Below are 15005 nucleotides of genomic sequence, written 5' to 3'. Positions count from 1 at the left end.
CAACGTGCTGACATGAGGAAAGTTGCCAACCGATTTCTCATACACACACAGCAGTAGAGCGACGTTGCCTGGTGAAACGTTGTTGTGATGTCTCGTGTAAGGAGGAGAAATGCATACCCTCACGTTTCCGACTTTGATAAAGGTCGGATTGAAGCCTATCGCGATTACAGTTTATCGTATTGTGACATTGCTGCTTGCGTTGGTCGAGATCCAATGACTGTTAGCAGAATATGGAATCGGTGGGTTCAGGAGGGTAATACGGAACGCCGTGCTGGATCCCAAATGTGGGGTGCATACTGTAACACCTTCGGTACACACACCATCAGATTATTTGACTTGTCGCTCTAATGAAGTAGGCGAGTGTCAGCAATATGTCTCGTGGTCTTATCGTGGCGTGTTTATCTTCTGCCGTTAGGTCAGACGATAGAAATGCCACTTGCACGCTTAGAGTACCAGATTGACAGTGACCAACTTTAAACAGAACTTGATTTTCACACACATTTATTAAATTAATAACAAGCATAAAACAACTTAACTTGGTTCTGGATGCTATTTACAATTGACATTCTGAAGTTCCTTTGGTCTTGGTACGTTAATCATATTCTCACATATCTCTGATACTTGACAAAATGTCTATACATTTCTCTTCATGGCTATGTACAGGAATATGATAATCTCATTAGGCGCAGACTGAAACTTGACTACAGACTAATGCAGACTGACTAATCGGAGGTCTGTACACTCGTTATAATACCTCGAGCGTTCAGGTATCACTGCGCGAGTGTGATCCGCGAAGAGAAAAGGTTCTACGTTAGCAGCAATCTCATTGGCTGCATGACACATTAATACGCGGATCGGCGGAAGCAGAATTTGGTCCGTCTCTAAGACAGCGCCATCTCGTAGCGCATAGATGGACGAGCGCTGCACCTGCACTGTTGTGCTTAGCATGGCGCGCTCTAGTGGGAATGTTATGTACGCACTGACTACGCGGAACTATGTACACAACACCAATGGCCTCAATCACTAGCAGTCGAGATGACAGGCATCTTATCCGCATGGCTGTAACGGATCGTGCAGCCACGTCTCGATCCCTGAGTCAACAGATGGGGACGTTTGCAAAACAACAACCATTTGCACAAACAGTTCGACGATGTTTGCAGCAGCATGGACTATCAGCTCAGAGAGCATGGCTGTAGTTACCCTTGACGCTGCATCACAGAGAGGAGCACTTGCGAGGGTGTAGTCGACGACGAACCTGGGTGCATGAGTGGCAAAACGTCATTTCTTCGGATGAATCCAGGTTCTGTTTACAACATCATGATGGTCACATCCGTGTTTGGCGAAATTGCACTGAACGCTCATTGGAAGCGTGTATTCGTCATCGCCATACTGGCGTATCACCTGGCGTGATGGCATGGGGTGCCATTGGTTACATGTCTCGGTCTCCTCTTGTTCGCACTGACGGCACTTTGAACAGTGGACGTTACATTTCAGATGTGTTACGACCCGTGGCTCTACCCTTCATTCGATCCCTCCAAACTCTACATTTCAGCAGGATAATCCACGACGGCATGTTGCAGGTCCTGTACGGGCCTTTCTGGATACAGAAAATGTTCGACTGCTGCCCTGGCCAGCACATTCTACAGATCTCTCACCAATTGAAAACGTCTGGTCAATGGTGGCCGAGCAACTGCCTCGTCACAACACACTACTCTTGACGAACTGTGGTATCGTGTTGAAGCTGCATGGCCAGCTGTACCTGTACACGCCATCCGAGCTCTGTTTGACACAATGCCCAGGCGTACCAAGGCCGTTATTACAGCCAGAGGTGGTTGTTCTGGGTACTGATTTCTCAGAATCTATGCACCCAAATTGCGTGAAAATGTGATCACATGTCGATTCTAGTATAATACATTTGTCCAATGAATACCCGTTTATCATCTGCATTTCTTCTTGGTGTAGGAATTTTAATGGCCGGTAGTGTAAATCCTCCCCCCCCCCCCCCCCCCCCCCCCATGAACCATGGACCAAAGCCGTTGGTGGGGAGGCTTGTGTGCCTCAACAATACAGATAGCCGTACCGTAGGTGCAACCACAACAGAGGGGTATCTGTAAGAGGCCAGACAAATGTGTGGCTCCTGAAGAGGGGCAGCAGCCTTTTCAGTAGTTGCAGGGGCAACAGTCTGGATGATTGACTGATCTGGCCCTGTAACAATAACCAAAACGGCCTTGCTGTGCTGGTACTGTGAACGGCTGAAAGCAAGGGGAAACTACGGCCGTAATTTTTCCTGAGGGCATGCAGCTTTACTGTATGATTAAATGATGATGGCGTCCTCTTGGGTAAAATATTCCGGAGGTAAAATAGTCCCCCATTCGGATCTCTGGGCGGGGACTACTCAAGAGGATGTCGTTATCAGGAGAAAGAAAACTGGCGTTCTACGGATCGGAGCGTGGAATGTCAGATCCCTGAATCGGGCAGATAAGTTAGAAAATTTAAAAAGGGAAATGGATAGGTTAAAGTTAGGTATAGTGGGAATTAGTGAAGTTCGGTGGCAGGAGGAACAAGACTTCTGGTCAGGTGACTACAGGGTTATAAACACAAAATCAAATAGGGGTATTGCAGGAATAGGTTTAATAATGAATAAAACAATAGGAATGCGGTTAAGCTACTACAAACAGCATAGTGAACGCATTGTTGTGACCAACACCTACTACAGTAGTACAAGTTTATATGCCAACTAGCTCTGCAGATGATGAAGGAATTGATGAAATGTATGATGAGATAAAAGAAATTATTCAGGTAGTGAAGGGAGACGAAAATTTAATAGTCGTGGGTGACTGGAATTCGAGTGTGGGAAAAGGGAGAGAAGGAAACGTAGTAGGTGTATATGGATTGGGGCTAAGAAATGAAAGAGGAAGCTGCCTGACAGAATTTTGCACAGAGCATAACTTAATCATAGCTAACACTTGGTTCAAGAACTATGAAACAAGGTTGTATACATGGAAGAATCCTGGAGATACTAGAAGGTTTCAGATAGTTTATATAACGGTAAGACAGAGATAGGAACCAGGTATTAAATCGTAAGACATTTCCAGGGGCAGATGTGGACTCTGACCACAATATATTGGTTATGAACTGTAGATTAAAACTGAAGAAACTGCAAAAAGGTGGGAATTTAAGGAGATGGTACCTGGATAAACTGAAAGAACCAAATGTTGTACAGAGTTTCAGGGAGAGCATATGGGAACAGTGGACAGGAATGGTGGAATCAAATACAGTAGACGAAGAATGAGTAGCTTTGAGGGATGAAATAGTGAAGGCAGCAGAGGATCAAGTAGGTAAAAAGACGAGGGGTAGTAGAAATTCTTGGGTAACAGAAGACATACTGAATTTAATTGATGAAAGGAGAACATATAAAAATTCAGTAAATGAAGCGGGCAAAAAAGAATACAAACGTCTCAAAAATGAGATCGACAGGAAGGGCAAAACGGCTAAGCAGGGATGGCTAGAGGGTAAATGTAAGGATGTAGAGTCTTATCTCACGAGGGGTAAGATAGATACTGGCTACAGGAAAATTAAAGAGACCTTTGGAGAAAAGAGAACCACTTGCATGAATATCAAGGACTCAGATGGAAACCCAGTTCTAAGACCTAAGTCGAAACAAGGCCCCGGGAGTAGACAAGATTCCATTAGAACTACTGACAGCCTTGGGAGAGCCGGTCCTGAGAAAACTATACCATCTGGTGAGCGAGATGTATGAGACAGGCGAAATTCCCTCAGACTTCAAGAAGAATATAATAATTCCAATCCAAAAGGAAGCAGGTGTTGACAGATGTGAAAATTACCGAACTATCAGTTTAATAAGTCACAGCTGCAAAATACTAACGCGAGTTCTTTACAGATGAATGGAGAAACTGGTAGAAGCCGACCTCGGGGAAGATCAGTTTGGATTCCGTAGAAATGCTGGAACACGAGAGGCAATACCGACTCTACGACCTATCTTAGAAGAAAAATTAAGGAAATGCAAACCTACATTTCTAGCATTTGTAGACTTAGAGAAAGCCTTTGACAATGTTGACTGGAATACTCTCTTTCAAATTCTGAAGGAGGCAGGGGTAGAATACAGGGAGCGAAAGGCTATTTACAGTTTGTACAAAACCAGATGGCAGTTATAAGAGTCGAGGGACATGAAAGGGAAGCAGTGGTTGGGAAGGGAGTGAGACAGGGTTGTTGCCTCTCCCTGATGCTATTCAATCTGTATATTGAGCAAGCAGTAAAGGAAACAAAAGAAAAATTCGGAGTAGGTATTAAAATCGATGGAGAAGAAATAAAAACTTTGAGGTTCGCCGATGACATTGTAATTCTGTCAGAGACTGCAAAGGACTTGGAAGACCAGTTGAATGGAATGGACAGTGTCTTGAAATGAGGGTATAAGATGAACATCAACAAAAGGAAACGAGGATAATGGAATGTAGTGGAATTAAGTCAGGTGACGCTGACGGAATTAGATTTGGAAATTAGACATTTAAAGTAGTGAAGGAGTTTTGCAATTTGGGGAGCAAAATAACTGATGATAGTCGAAGTAGAGAGGATATAAAATGTAGACTGGCAATGGCAAGGACAGCGTTTCCGAAAAAGAGAAAATTTGTTAACATCGAGTATTGATTTCAGTGTCAGGAAGTCGTTTCTGAAAGTATTTGCGTGGAGTGTAGCCATGTATGGAAGTCGAACATGGACGATAAATAGCTTAGACAAGAAGAGAATAGGAGCTTTCGAAATGTGGTGCTACAGAAGAATGCTGAAGATTAGATGGGTAGACCACATAAATAATGACGAGGTGTTGAACAGAATTGGGGAGGAGTTTGTGGCACAACTTGACTAGAAGAAGGGACCGGTTGGTAGGACATGTTCTGAAGCAACAAGGGATCACAAATTTAGCATTGGAGGGCAGCGTGGAGGGTAAAAATCGTAGAGGGAGTGCAAGAGGTGAGTACAGAAAGCAGATTCAGAAGGATGTTGGCTGCAGTAGGTACTGGGAGATGAAGAAGCTTGCACAGGATAGAGTGGCATGGAGAGCTGCATCAAACCAGTCTTAGGACTGAAGACCACAACAACAACAACAGTGTAAATCTGGATGGCCGGTCGCTGATTTGAACTGTCGTCCTCCCAAACGTAAGTCCGGTGTGCTAACTACTGCGCTACCTAGCTCGGCGTACCAGGAGGACCGAAGCACACCCAGTCTTACTTCCATCGGGCGACTGTAGCGCTACAAGATCCATACTGAGAAATGACGAGTACTCCACAAAAGCAAAGAACAGGGGGTCTGTGTTTTTAGTCATTTGAACAAGACTGGGAATTGCAGTTCTTCTTTACAGCAGTAACTGAAAACTCACAGCGTTTGCTGTGCCACCGAATATTAGGCGGCCTCCGTAAATTCACTATTGAAAGAAACTGCAACTCATTTCGTAAAGACGAGTGTAGTGTACTGAGCAGTGAAAAACGGCCAAACACATTAAGTGCGCCTAAGAAAGTGGATGAGGCACACCAGCAGATTTTTAATATAAGTCACAATAACTGATACCTCTCGCAACCTTCGTTTCTTGTGTTACATTCGTATCTATTTTACTGTACAACGTAATATTTTCTATTTTCCAGAATGACAACCACAGTACATCTGCACTGCGAGCAAGTTTGAAAACTGACACAAGAATAGCAAGAGCTGGGAAACCGTTTTGTGAAAGGGAGTTTATAAAAGACTGTCTCACTGATGCTGCAGAACTTGTGTCCTACGAACATTAGCATGTTTCAAGAAATCGGCCTTTCCGAACAGTGGTGTAACGTTTAAGTGTTATGGCTGGCGATGTGCACAGGCAGTCAACAAATGAGGCTAAGGACTTTTTTGCCTTCTCTGTCGCGGTGAATGAAGCAACAGATCTTACAGATACAGCTCAGGTAGTGATATGCATACGAGGTGTGATAGCGGTCTGCTTGTAAGAGAGGACATCTTGGACAGGTGACTACGACAGGTGCAGATATATTCTAAGCTGTCGAGCAAGCGATTGATGGTGTCGGTATGGACTGGAATCGGTTAATCTCAGTGGCGCACCGGCAATGCGAGGCCATCATATAGGACTCGTAGCACTGATGCGCGAAAAACCAGGACGCACAAAAGAAACGTTGTACGGAATTCAAGAGGCGCTTCGTGCAAAATCAGTAACTTTAGAAAACGCCATGGCAATTGTTGTGCGTGAAAACACATAAGCTTACGCACCGCCAATTTCAACAGTTCTTGGAGGAATTATAGAGGAGGACGGCGCCACTCCTTACTATACACTGGCTCAGTCGAGGTAATCCTGAAAAGACTTTTTTGATTTACGTTTGGCCATAGCACATTTCTCACATAAGAAGGGAAAGAGTGAACCAAAATTAGATGACTCTTGCTGGATACCAGACCTTCCATATCTCTTGGAGATTGCGTCTCACATGAACATAACTTTCTGACATGTTGGAAAAACTAAATGCTTTTGAAAGGAATCTAGCTTTTTGGGACAGCCAAACAATTATCTGGAAACACTGCACATTTCCCTACCCTTGGTTTGCTCCACGAAAGTGCTAGGTTGAAAGAGTATATATCAATAACTGTAAAAATTAAGTAGCAATTTTAAGCACAATTTGTAGACGTTACGAGTGTGTCGCCTCTCATTCGTTGCTTTACACGTCCGTTTGCTCCGAAGTGTCTACAGATGGAGTGAAATACACAATTGAAGTACAAGTTTTTTCAATATGAACTACAAAAAAATTCTATGAAAACTTTCACAGCAAGAATTTCCACGCCTCCATCAAAAAGCTGCGGCAGTTATGATCACGCTCAGATCTACTTATGTGCGTGAAAGATTTTTCTCCATAATGTCAATGAATACATCAAGGTGGTGGTGGTGGTGGTTAGTGTTTAACGTCCCGTCGACAACGAGGTCATTAGAGACGGAGCGCAAGCTCGGGATAGGGAAGGATTGGGAAGGAAATCGGCCGTGCCCTTTCAAAGGAACCATCCCGGCATTTGCCTGAAACGATTTAGGGAAATCACGGAAAACCTAAATCAGGATGGCCGGAGACGGGATTGAACCGTCGTCCTCCCGACTGCGAGTCCAGTGTGCTAACCACTGCGCCACCTCGCTCGGTCATCAAGGTTTCGATCGAGTATTAAGGACGAAAATCTTCGCAACTGATAGCGTTTATCAATGTGCTCTGCTTTTGTGCCTGACATTTAACTTCATCGTTTCTCGTCGCCAGTGATGAGAATGTTCGGGATTTCTTTCTTTTTTGTAATTGAAAATTGTTATTTACTAACTGTGCCTCACCCTGCTCCATGTTACATAGGTGAACATTGTCATCTTCAAAATTTGGCATTAAACCGATTGTTCAAGGTATACTTACATGCTTAAAAATTGTCGTTTAATTGTTGAGAGACATGTCTGAGACCCTTGCCATGAAGGGTATTTAGGTGCCTAACGTGGGCATAAAACCAATCTGGCATATTTATGCACCAATTGTTTTTATGTTTTAAATTATAAACGTGACGTTTGTTGATAGAGCGATAGAATAACACGATACCTTCCCTAGATTGCACTGCACACTGCGAAAACAGGTAGAGAGTGCCCCAGGTACAGTGAATCCCATCTAGTGGGTAAAGCAAAGCGGCGACATCTGTACCTAGAGACATAAACAAAGTGAGCGGTGACAGTTGCGTTTCCCTGTTTACACATCTGGTGACCAAGAAGTTGCACATGTGCAGCAGCTCTGCACGTGTGCAGAATTTATGGCCTAACTTGACTGACAGGGGTCTTAATTGGAACCTTTAATTCAGTTTCCATCATTCTTGGGTTAAAGGCCAAGGGGAAACCTGCAATGGACAGCAGGTGTGCCCTGGCCACAGGAAGAGTTATATCTCCATGGCTAATGGTGTTGGGTGAAACACGTATGCTTACTGCAATGAGAAGGCGAATCCAGAAGACAGGCTCAGCTATGCACTCAGGAGTAAGGGACTAGAGATCGACAGACACGCCAACGGAAACCTACCCATGGTAAGATTTGGTATGAAGTCTAAAGCAATGTCTGGAGAAGTTATGCAACCATAGTCATTCTAGGAACGTTGACGCTTGAACACCAGATAGACGTCGGTTCGTGGCTGCAAAGTGTTGCTTTCATTCTTTAACCCTTTCGTGAGCCGTGGGAAACATGCTTCCCACTACAATGAACTCGCTCCTAGACCAGTGGGATTCACAGTTCCCACCTCTGTACGGTGCTACCACCTAGTGAACAGTATAGGGTACTACTTTCAACCGGAAGTTCCCGCCGTTTTTGTTCTACCTTCGTGCGGAGGCATTGTAGAGCTGAGTGTTGCTCTGTAGAGGAACCTATCAGTGCTGTTTGCGTGACGTTGTGTGATTTTTTCCTCAAACCTGTAGTATAAGGTAAATACTTTTGATTTACTCAAATTTATGAAGGAAACTGTAAAATTGGAACGAGACGAATTCCAGTTTGAAACAAAAGGAGCCATTTCTGCAGTAAAATGGATGGATAACCATCCAGTCACTTTCCCATGACCCATGAGAAACAGCCACAGGGAAAAGGAGAAACAAGGATGGTACTAGTACAGAGATTTCTTGTCCTGAAGTTGTGGTAGAATACAACAAAATAATCGGTGGTGTCAATAAGTTTGATCAATTACGAGAAAGGTATGCTATTGGCAGACGTTCTGTAAAATGGTGGCACAGAATATTTTATTTCCTGGTGGACGCTGCTGCAGTGAACAGTTTTATCCTGTGGAAAATAAGTAAAAGAGAAAGTGGAGAGCATGATCAGCTCACATACAGGATCCATCTAGCCAGACAACTGATCCCGCTGGCTTCTTATCCCAAAAAAGGCGTGGGAAAAAACCTGTCTTTCTGGCAAAAAGGGGTAAAGTACCTGACGATTTTCGACATATGGCTGTAGGGGAGCATCAACCCATTTTAGGAGAAACCTACTGGACGAGCCGTCATTGTAATACCAAAGCTGCGGAAAAGATCACTCTCTGTGTTTGTACGTATTGTCAAATACCGCTTTGCATAGACCCATGTTTCAGAAAATTTCATGGCAAGTAATTGTGAACAATCATTGTAACAAGAGAAGTAAATTTATCAAATAAATATGACATATGTTGAAAAAGTTGTTTTTGTCATTTAACTCCAAGGAAGTGCAGTGGGAAGAATACTTCCCACCTTGTTGTGTGACCTCACTTTCACAGTTGGAGCAAATTTGATATTCTGTATGATAAATATACTGTTAACTACTACCTGCTCTCCATTCATTAAAAAAACTGCTCAATAATTTTGCCCACGAAAGGATTAAAGTAACACATGTAGTTTCTGGACGACAGATACATTGCTTGACAAAATGAGTGAAGCATCCAAAAGGGGACGTGGGTTGAGGAGACATTTTGCAGAGCGAGTCAAAAAGGACTTTACAACTTTGGAATGATACAGAAATTTATTGAGATAACTTACAGAATCGGCAGTTGTGTCGTTTTGTAGCAAACAGCCTCAAGTTTGATTCACTCACATAGGGCGTCGGCACTCCATTCCGCTACCAGGAGCGCCAGCGTAGTGCACAGTCAAAATGGCTATTTAACTGGTGTGGGGCGTGCTCGCTGTGTGTTACTCTTTAGCGGTGATTCAACAGTTATGCAGAATATGGGCAGCGAAAATATATATGCAACCCTGGCACTTTTGCGACTCCCCAAAAGTTAACACGTTTTGTGCCTTTAGCACATCGGAAGTGTAGACCTGTGTTCTTCGTGGAAAAAACTGTCACTGGTATTGTGTATCTGGATATGCCTGAAAACTTTTTAATTAATTAGATCGATGAAATGACTGAGATGGGATGGTTTACTACCAGCAAGGCAGTCCATCATTTTGTTGTTAGTGTGCTTATGTTTCCAAGTCCTTTACAGGCGAAGCACTAGTTCTCTCGCGAAGCTCTGAAAGAGCAACGAACGAAATTTGATATGGCATTGTTGAAAGAATAATTTTCTAATACGCATGAAGGATATACGTAACAATCGAACGAAGGGTGGAAGGCATACTCTTCACCAACCGTAGGAAGAGTCCTCCACTGAATTACGTTGATACTAGTAAATAGAGAATTAAACATGGTAGTGTGTTAATGCAGCTACGGAATGTGACAAACCTGGGTGCTGGGCGTCAATCTTGAAGGCGGGCCGCGACATGTTGAGCTCCTCTGGCCGACCCCAGTATTTGTGGTCGAGGTCGAAATCACCAACCTGACCGTACAGCTCCGTGGGAGCCACGTGGCACTTTATGAAGTAGTCTGTCGCCCACTTCACTGCGTCCACTGCATACTGCAACTGACCTGAGGGAAAAATCGAATTACATGACGAATATTCGATGTACTGTAAGTGCAGGAAAAAAAATTTAACTCCAAGGAGATTGCCCATCAATGTCTACAATTAAGACCATGCGAAAAAAATGCTTAAAATGTCATAATAATTTTAAAAGCATACAGCATCGTATATCAAATGTGTAACAAAATTCCCTTTGCAGACTTTCAGGACTTGTATTTGGGACCAAGACAGTTAAGTTTAGCATAGGAATTCATGTCCTGAAATGTAGCATTTCCCTGCTACACACAAAATACCACATCACACATTACTCTCTGTCTCCTGTTGTTCGTCATCTGGGTCCCCATACAAGTGGGACTCAGTGTGATGGCCACTGATGTCAACACAAATACGGTGTGTTCCAAGACACATGATCTCCAATCCTTGACGCTCCAGTAGCCGCCACAGCCATAATCCGCGCCAATAGGTCTTCCTCGAATGCCACAGGAGTCTCATAAATCTAGGATTTCATGTGACCTCACAGGTAGTAGTCTAGCGGGTTCAAGTCGGGAGAACATGCAGGCCGAGCAATTAGGTCACAATGACAAATACACTATTGCCCAAATCATTGGACCACATGTGAAAAATGAGGTGGTGCAGCATCATGATGGAACCATATGTTGTGACACAGATAGTGCATCTTCCAAGAGCTCATGCAGTATGCCATCAACAAACTGCAGGTATGCACTACCAAAGAGATATGGTAGAAGAAGGTATGGGCAATCGCGCATCCAGACAGAAACTATGCCCAAATGTTCAGACCACATTGTTCCAGAAATCCATGGTGGTATACAGCATGCGGGTTTTTATCAGACCACCATGACTGTTGTGAAGGTTTCTCACCTTCCCTGGTGAACTTGGCTTCATTCGTGAAAAGGATCCACCATGCAAAGTATGGTTTTTCCACACAATAATGCAAGAACCACCTGCAGAAGTGGTCCCAATATGCAAAATCCTGTGTCTACCTTGCCTGTACCTTCTGGGTATAGTACAGGTGTAGCTGCCACTTTCACATAACACTCCAGACAGTTTGGTGATCCACTTTCAGTCTAACTGCTATGTTTCTGGTACTTGTCGTCAATCTTCTTCCACTGCATGGAGTACAGCCTCTTTAAAGTCAGCCGGCCGCGGTGGTCTTGCGGTTCTAGGCGCGCAGTCCGGAACCGTGCGACTGCTACGGTCGCAGGTTCGAATCCTGCCTCGGGCATGGATGTGTGTGATGTCCTTAGGTTAGTTAGGTTTAAGTAGTTCTAAGTTCTAGGGGACTGATGACCACAGCAGTTGAGTCCCATAGTGCTCAGAGCCATTTGAACCATTTTTTTCTTTAAAGTCAATGTTCGGTGCCATCATGGAGCACCACAGCCAGCCTTCTGGTGATGAATGTCATCGTCTCTAAGGGTCACTTCTACACCCTAGCATAGAGGGAGTATGAAGGTGTCTGATGATGTGGAAAATGCTCCACATACAATTGACGAACAGCCCTACCATTGCAACAAGCTTCTTCATACAATAACAGAGTGTAGTACACTGCAGTCAATAGCAATGGACTAAAAATGAAATGTAGCTTCCATTTTGTACTGCAGTGAGGAGGAGATCAGTGTTTAACGTCCTGTCGAGAGGACATTAGAGATGGAGCACAAGCTTGGATTAAGGAAGGATGGGGAAGAAAATCGGCCATGCCCTTTCAAAGGACCCACCCCAGAATTTGCCTGAAGCAGTTTCCGGATGTTGGTTTGAACTGTCATCCTTGCTTGGCGTACTGTAGTGAATGATTACTACTGTACAGTAGTATAGGATGAACAAAGACCATGAACTCAACAGCATGTACAAACGTATTTGGGTGGATATAGTAGTACAATATGGACAAAGACTACAAGCACAATAGCAGATACAAACCTCTCAGGGCAGATCACAAACTCAGCTGAATGGCATGCAAGCAAACCTGTAATGGGCATATGTCATCAGGTGAGAAGTGGGGCAAAGCAGGTTCTGGTGCGCTTTTGATATCAAATTGATGTGATAATTAATTAAATTGGTCAATTAAACTGCCCTTCCACTTCTCCTTACCCTACTGTTCTGCTATGTGGTTTATGACCCCCTGAAGCGATAGGTTAAGGGGAGAGGATAGTTTAATTGATCAATTCAATTAATTACCATATTAATGTGATACCAAAGGTGTGTCATAACCCGCTTAGTCTCTCTACCTAGGTGATTGGTGAATGACGTATGTAATACCCTAGTCAGTGGCCCTGAAAATGTGGGAGATTTGAATGTGTTGTAGGGAAATTACACGTGTCTGGACATGAGTTCCTATGCTAAACATAACCATCTTGGTCGCTACAAGTCCTCATTGTCTGTAAAGGGAATTCAGTTACACCCTCTATATCCTGTAACTAAATATGCTGAAGTTTCCTTAAAGTCTCATCTCCATGCTGTGGGAGTGCTAGGTACCGTCGGAGTTTCAAAGCCAACTCAAGGAAATTTGGCATTGATCTGAAGATCTTAGAGTCTGTTGTTTTCAGGAGCTTTTCAGATGGAATGATCGATTCCTCCACTCCTCAGCTGTAGAAGTAGGGAATTCATCACTTATTTGTCTCGCTGACACACAAGTGTCATCTGGTTAAGGTCTTCATTCTCTTCACATTCACATTATGGGAAGCCTGGTCTTTCAATGCAGTGCAGATGTTGTTTTATAGCATCGAGGTGTGGCATCATCACATACAGGTACACCATCCATCCAAACAGTTCCGAGACTGATTTTACGAGGCGCAACAATAAAGTCATGAGACTGATTTTCTTTGCAAGATGTGGCAACCCTGCAGGCTTGCATAGGCACAATATCTTTGACCTTGGTCTATAAGCTGATTCTAGTCCAAGCGGCAAATCGATGCAACTGCTCAGTCGTGAATTATGCTGTAATAAGTTTACATGTGTTTGTGTCTCTCGTCACGGAAATGGAACTGCATAATATTGCGCAGTGGTATGCCATTTCTTTTTGCGTTAAATTAGATGAAAACGCGACAACGACTTATGGTAGGCTTCAGAAGGCTTTTGGAGAGAAGGTTATGTCAAGAGCTCAAGTTTTTCATTGGAATAAAATGTTTAGTGAAGGCAGAACGAATGTTGAAGATGAAGGCCGCAGTGGACGACCAGCAACTTCACGGATGGATGTCAACTTGGCCAGTGTGCGTGAACTCGTACGATCTGATCGAAGGTTATCCGTGAAAATAATTGCAGAAGAACTGAACATCAACCGAGAAACGGTTCGTCTAATAATAACTAAAGATCATGGTATGAGGAAGATTTGTGCAAAAACGGTCCCCAAAAATCTCACACTACAACAACGAGAAACGGAAAAATGTGGCTGCCGATCTGTCAGAGCAAACTAAAATCAATCCAGAATTGTTGGGCCATATTATCACTGGTGGTTAAAGTTGGTTTTTTCAGTACGATCCAGAGAGAAAACGCCAAAGTTCGCGATGGTGCTCAAAGGGATCACCCAGACCAAAAAAAGCTCGCATGTCAAAGTCAAAAGTGAAATGCATGCTTGTGTGCTTCTTTGATTCCAAGGGAATTGTTCATAAAGCGTGGGTGCCTCCAGGACAAACAGTTAACCAATATTACTACAAAGAAATTTTAGAAAGACTTCGTAAAAGAGTTCTTCATGTCCGTGCCAACACTGCTCATAATTGGATTCTGCATCACGATAATGAGCCATCCCATACCGCTCTGTCAGCACAGCAATTTTTAACCTCAAAACAAATTTCAGTACTACCACAGCCACCTTATTCACCAGATATCGCTCTGCGCGACTTTTTTCTATTTACAAGATTCAAAACGGCGGTCAAGGAACTCCATTTTCAAACAACACAAAATGCCCAAAAAGCTGTGACGAGGGCCTTGGAGGATATTACAGAAGATGAGTTCTAGCAATATTGCCATCAATGGCAGAAGCGCTGGAAAAAGTGTGTGCAACCAGAAGGGAACTACTTTGAAGGATACAACACTAAACTTGACTAAAACGGAAGCAACATTTTTTCACATCAGTCTCATTACTTTATAGTCGCACTTCGTATTCCTGGTGTGTAAGCGATGTCAGTGCGGCAACAACAGTGGCAGCTTGAATTCTATCTATCTATATCCGAATCCCGCTCCAGCTACTGCCGGGTGCTGACGAGTCCTCTCCATTTGGCTCGGTCCTCCCACCACTTTTCTTCCTCCACTTGCTGCCAGGTCACACCTCTCCTTTCAACAAATTAACGACTGTAAACAACAGATGTACATCCGGCCAGTCAGTTGTGAGCAGGTGGTGTTAAGCAGTAGCTCTGACATCAGCACCAACAGTCGCGGAATGCCACGTGTTATTTTGGATACATTTTAATGCTTTTAATAATTTTCAGTTGAAGTCTGTTTAATATTGTTTTTATAAAATGCAGTGCCTTTTTATTTTTAGTTTTAGTTAATATCTGTGGGATATTTACATGTTAGTGTTAACATCCGACCACTGTCTAGTCGTTACATGTTGTTTGTATATTAATTCCTGATAGTGTCTGTTTAAGATTATTGT

General features: G+C 43.5%; 1 protein-coding gene across 1 annotated transcript in view; it reads right to left on the bottom strand.

The window, feature by feature from the left end:
• The window catches only part of LOC126285246 (endoglucanase E-4-like), a 128443-nt gene that overhangs the window by 49994 nt on the left and 63444 nt on the right, over positions 1 to 15005 (bottom strand). Inside the window, exon 4 of the mRNA XM_049984542.1 lies at positions 10228 to 10410. Coding sequence (XP_049840499.1) covers positions 10228 to 10410 — 183 coding nt within the window. The remainder of the gene's footprint in view (positions 1 to 10227; positions 10411 to 15005) is intronic.

Source organism: Schistocerca gregaria, chromosome 8 (genome assembly GCF_023897955.1).
Source record: "Schistocerca gregaria isolate iqSchGreg1 chromosome 8, iqSchGreg1.2, whole genome shotgun sequence".
In the NCBI taxonomy this organism is placed as follows: Eukaryota; Metazoa; Arthropoda; class Insecta; order Orthoptera; family Acrididae; genus Schistocerca; species Schistocerca gregaria.
Note: the sequence above shows the minus strand (reverse complement) of the source record. Positions and strands in the feature narration are given on the sequence as shown.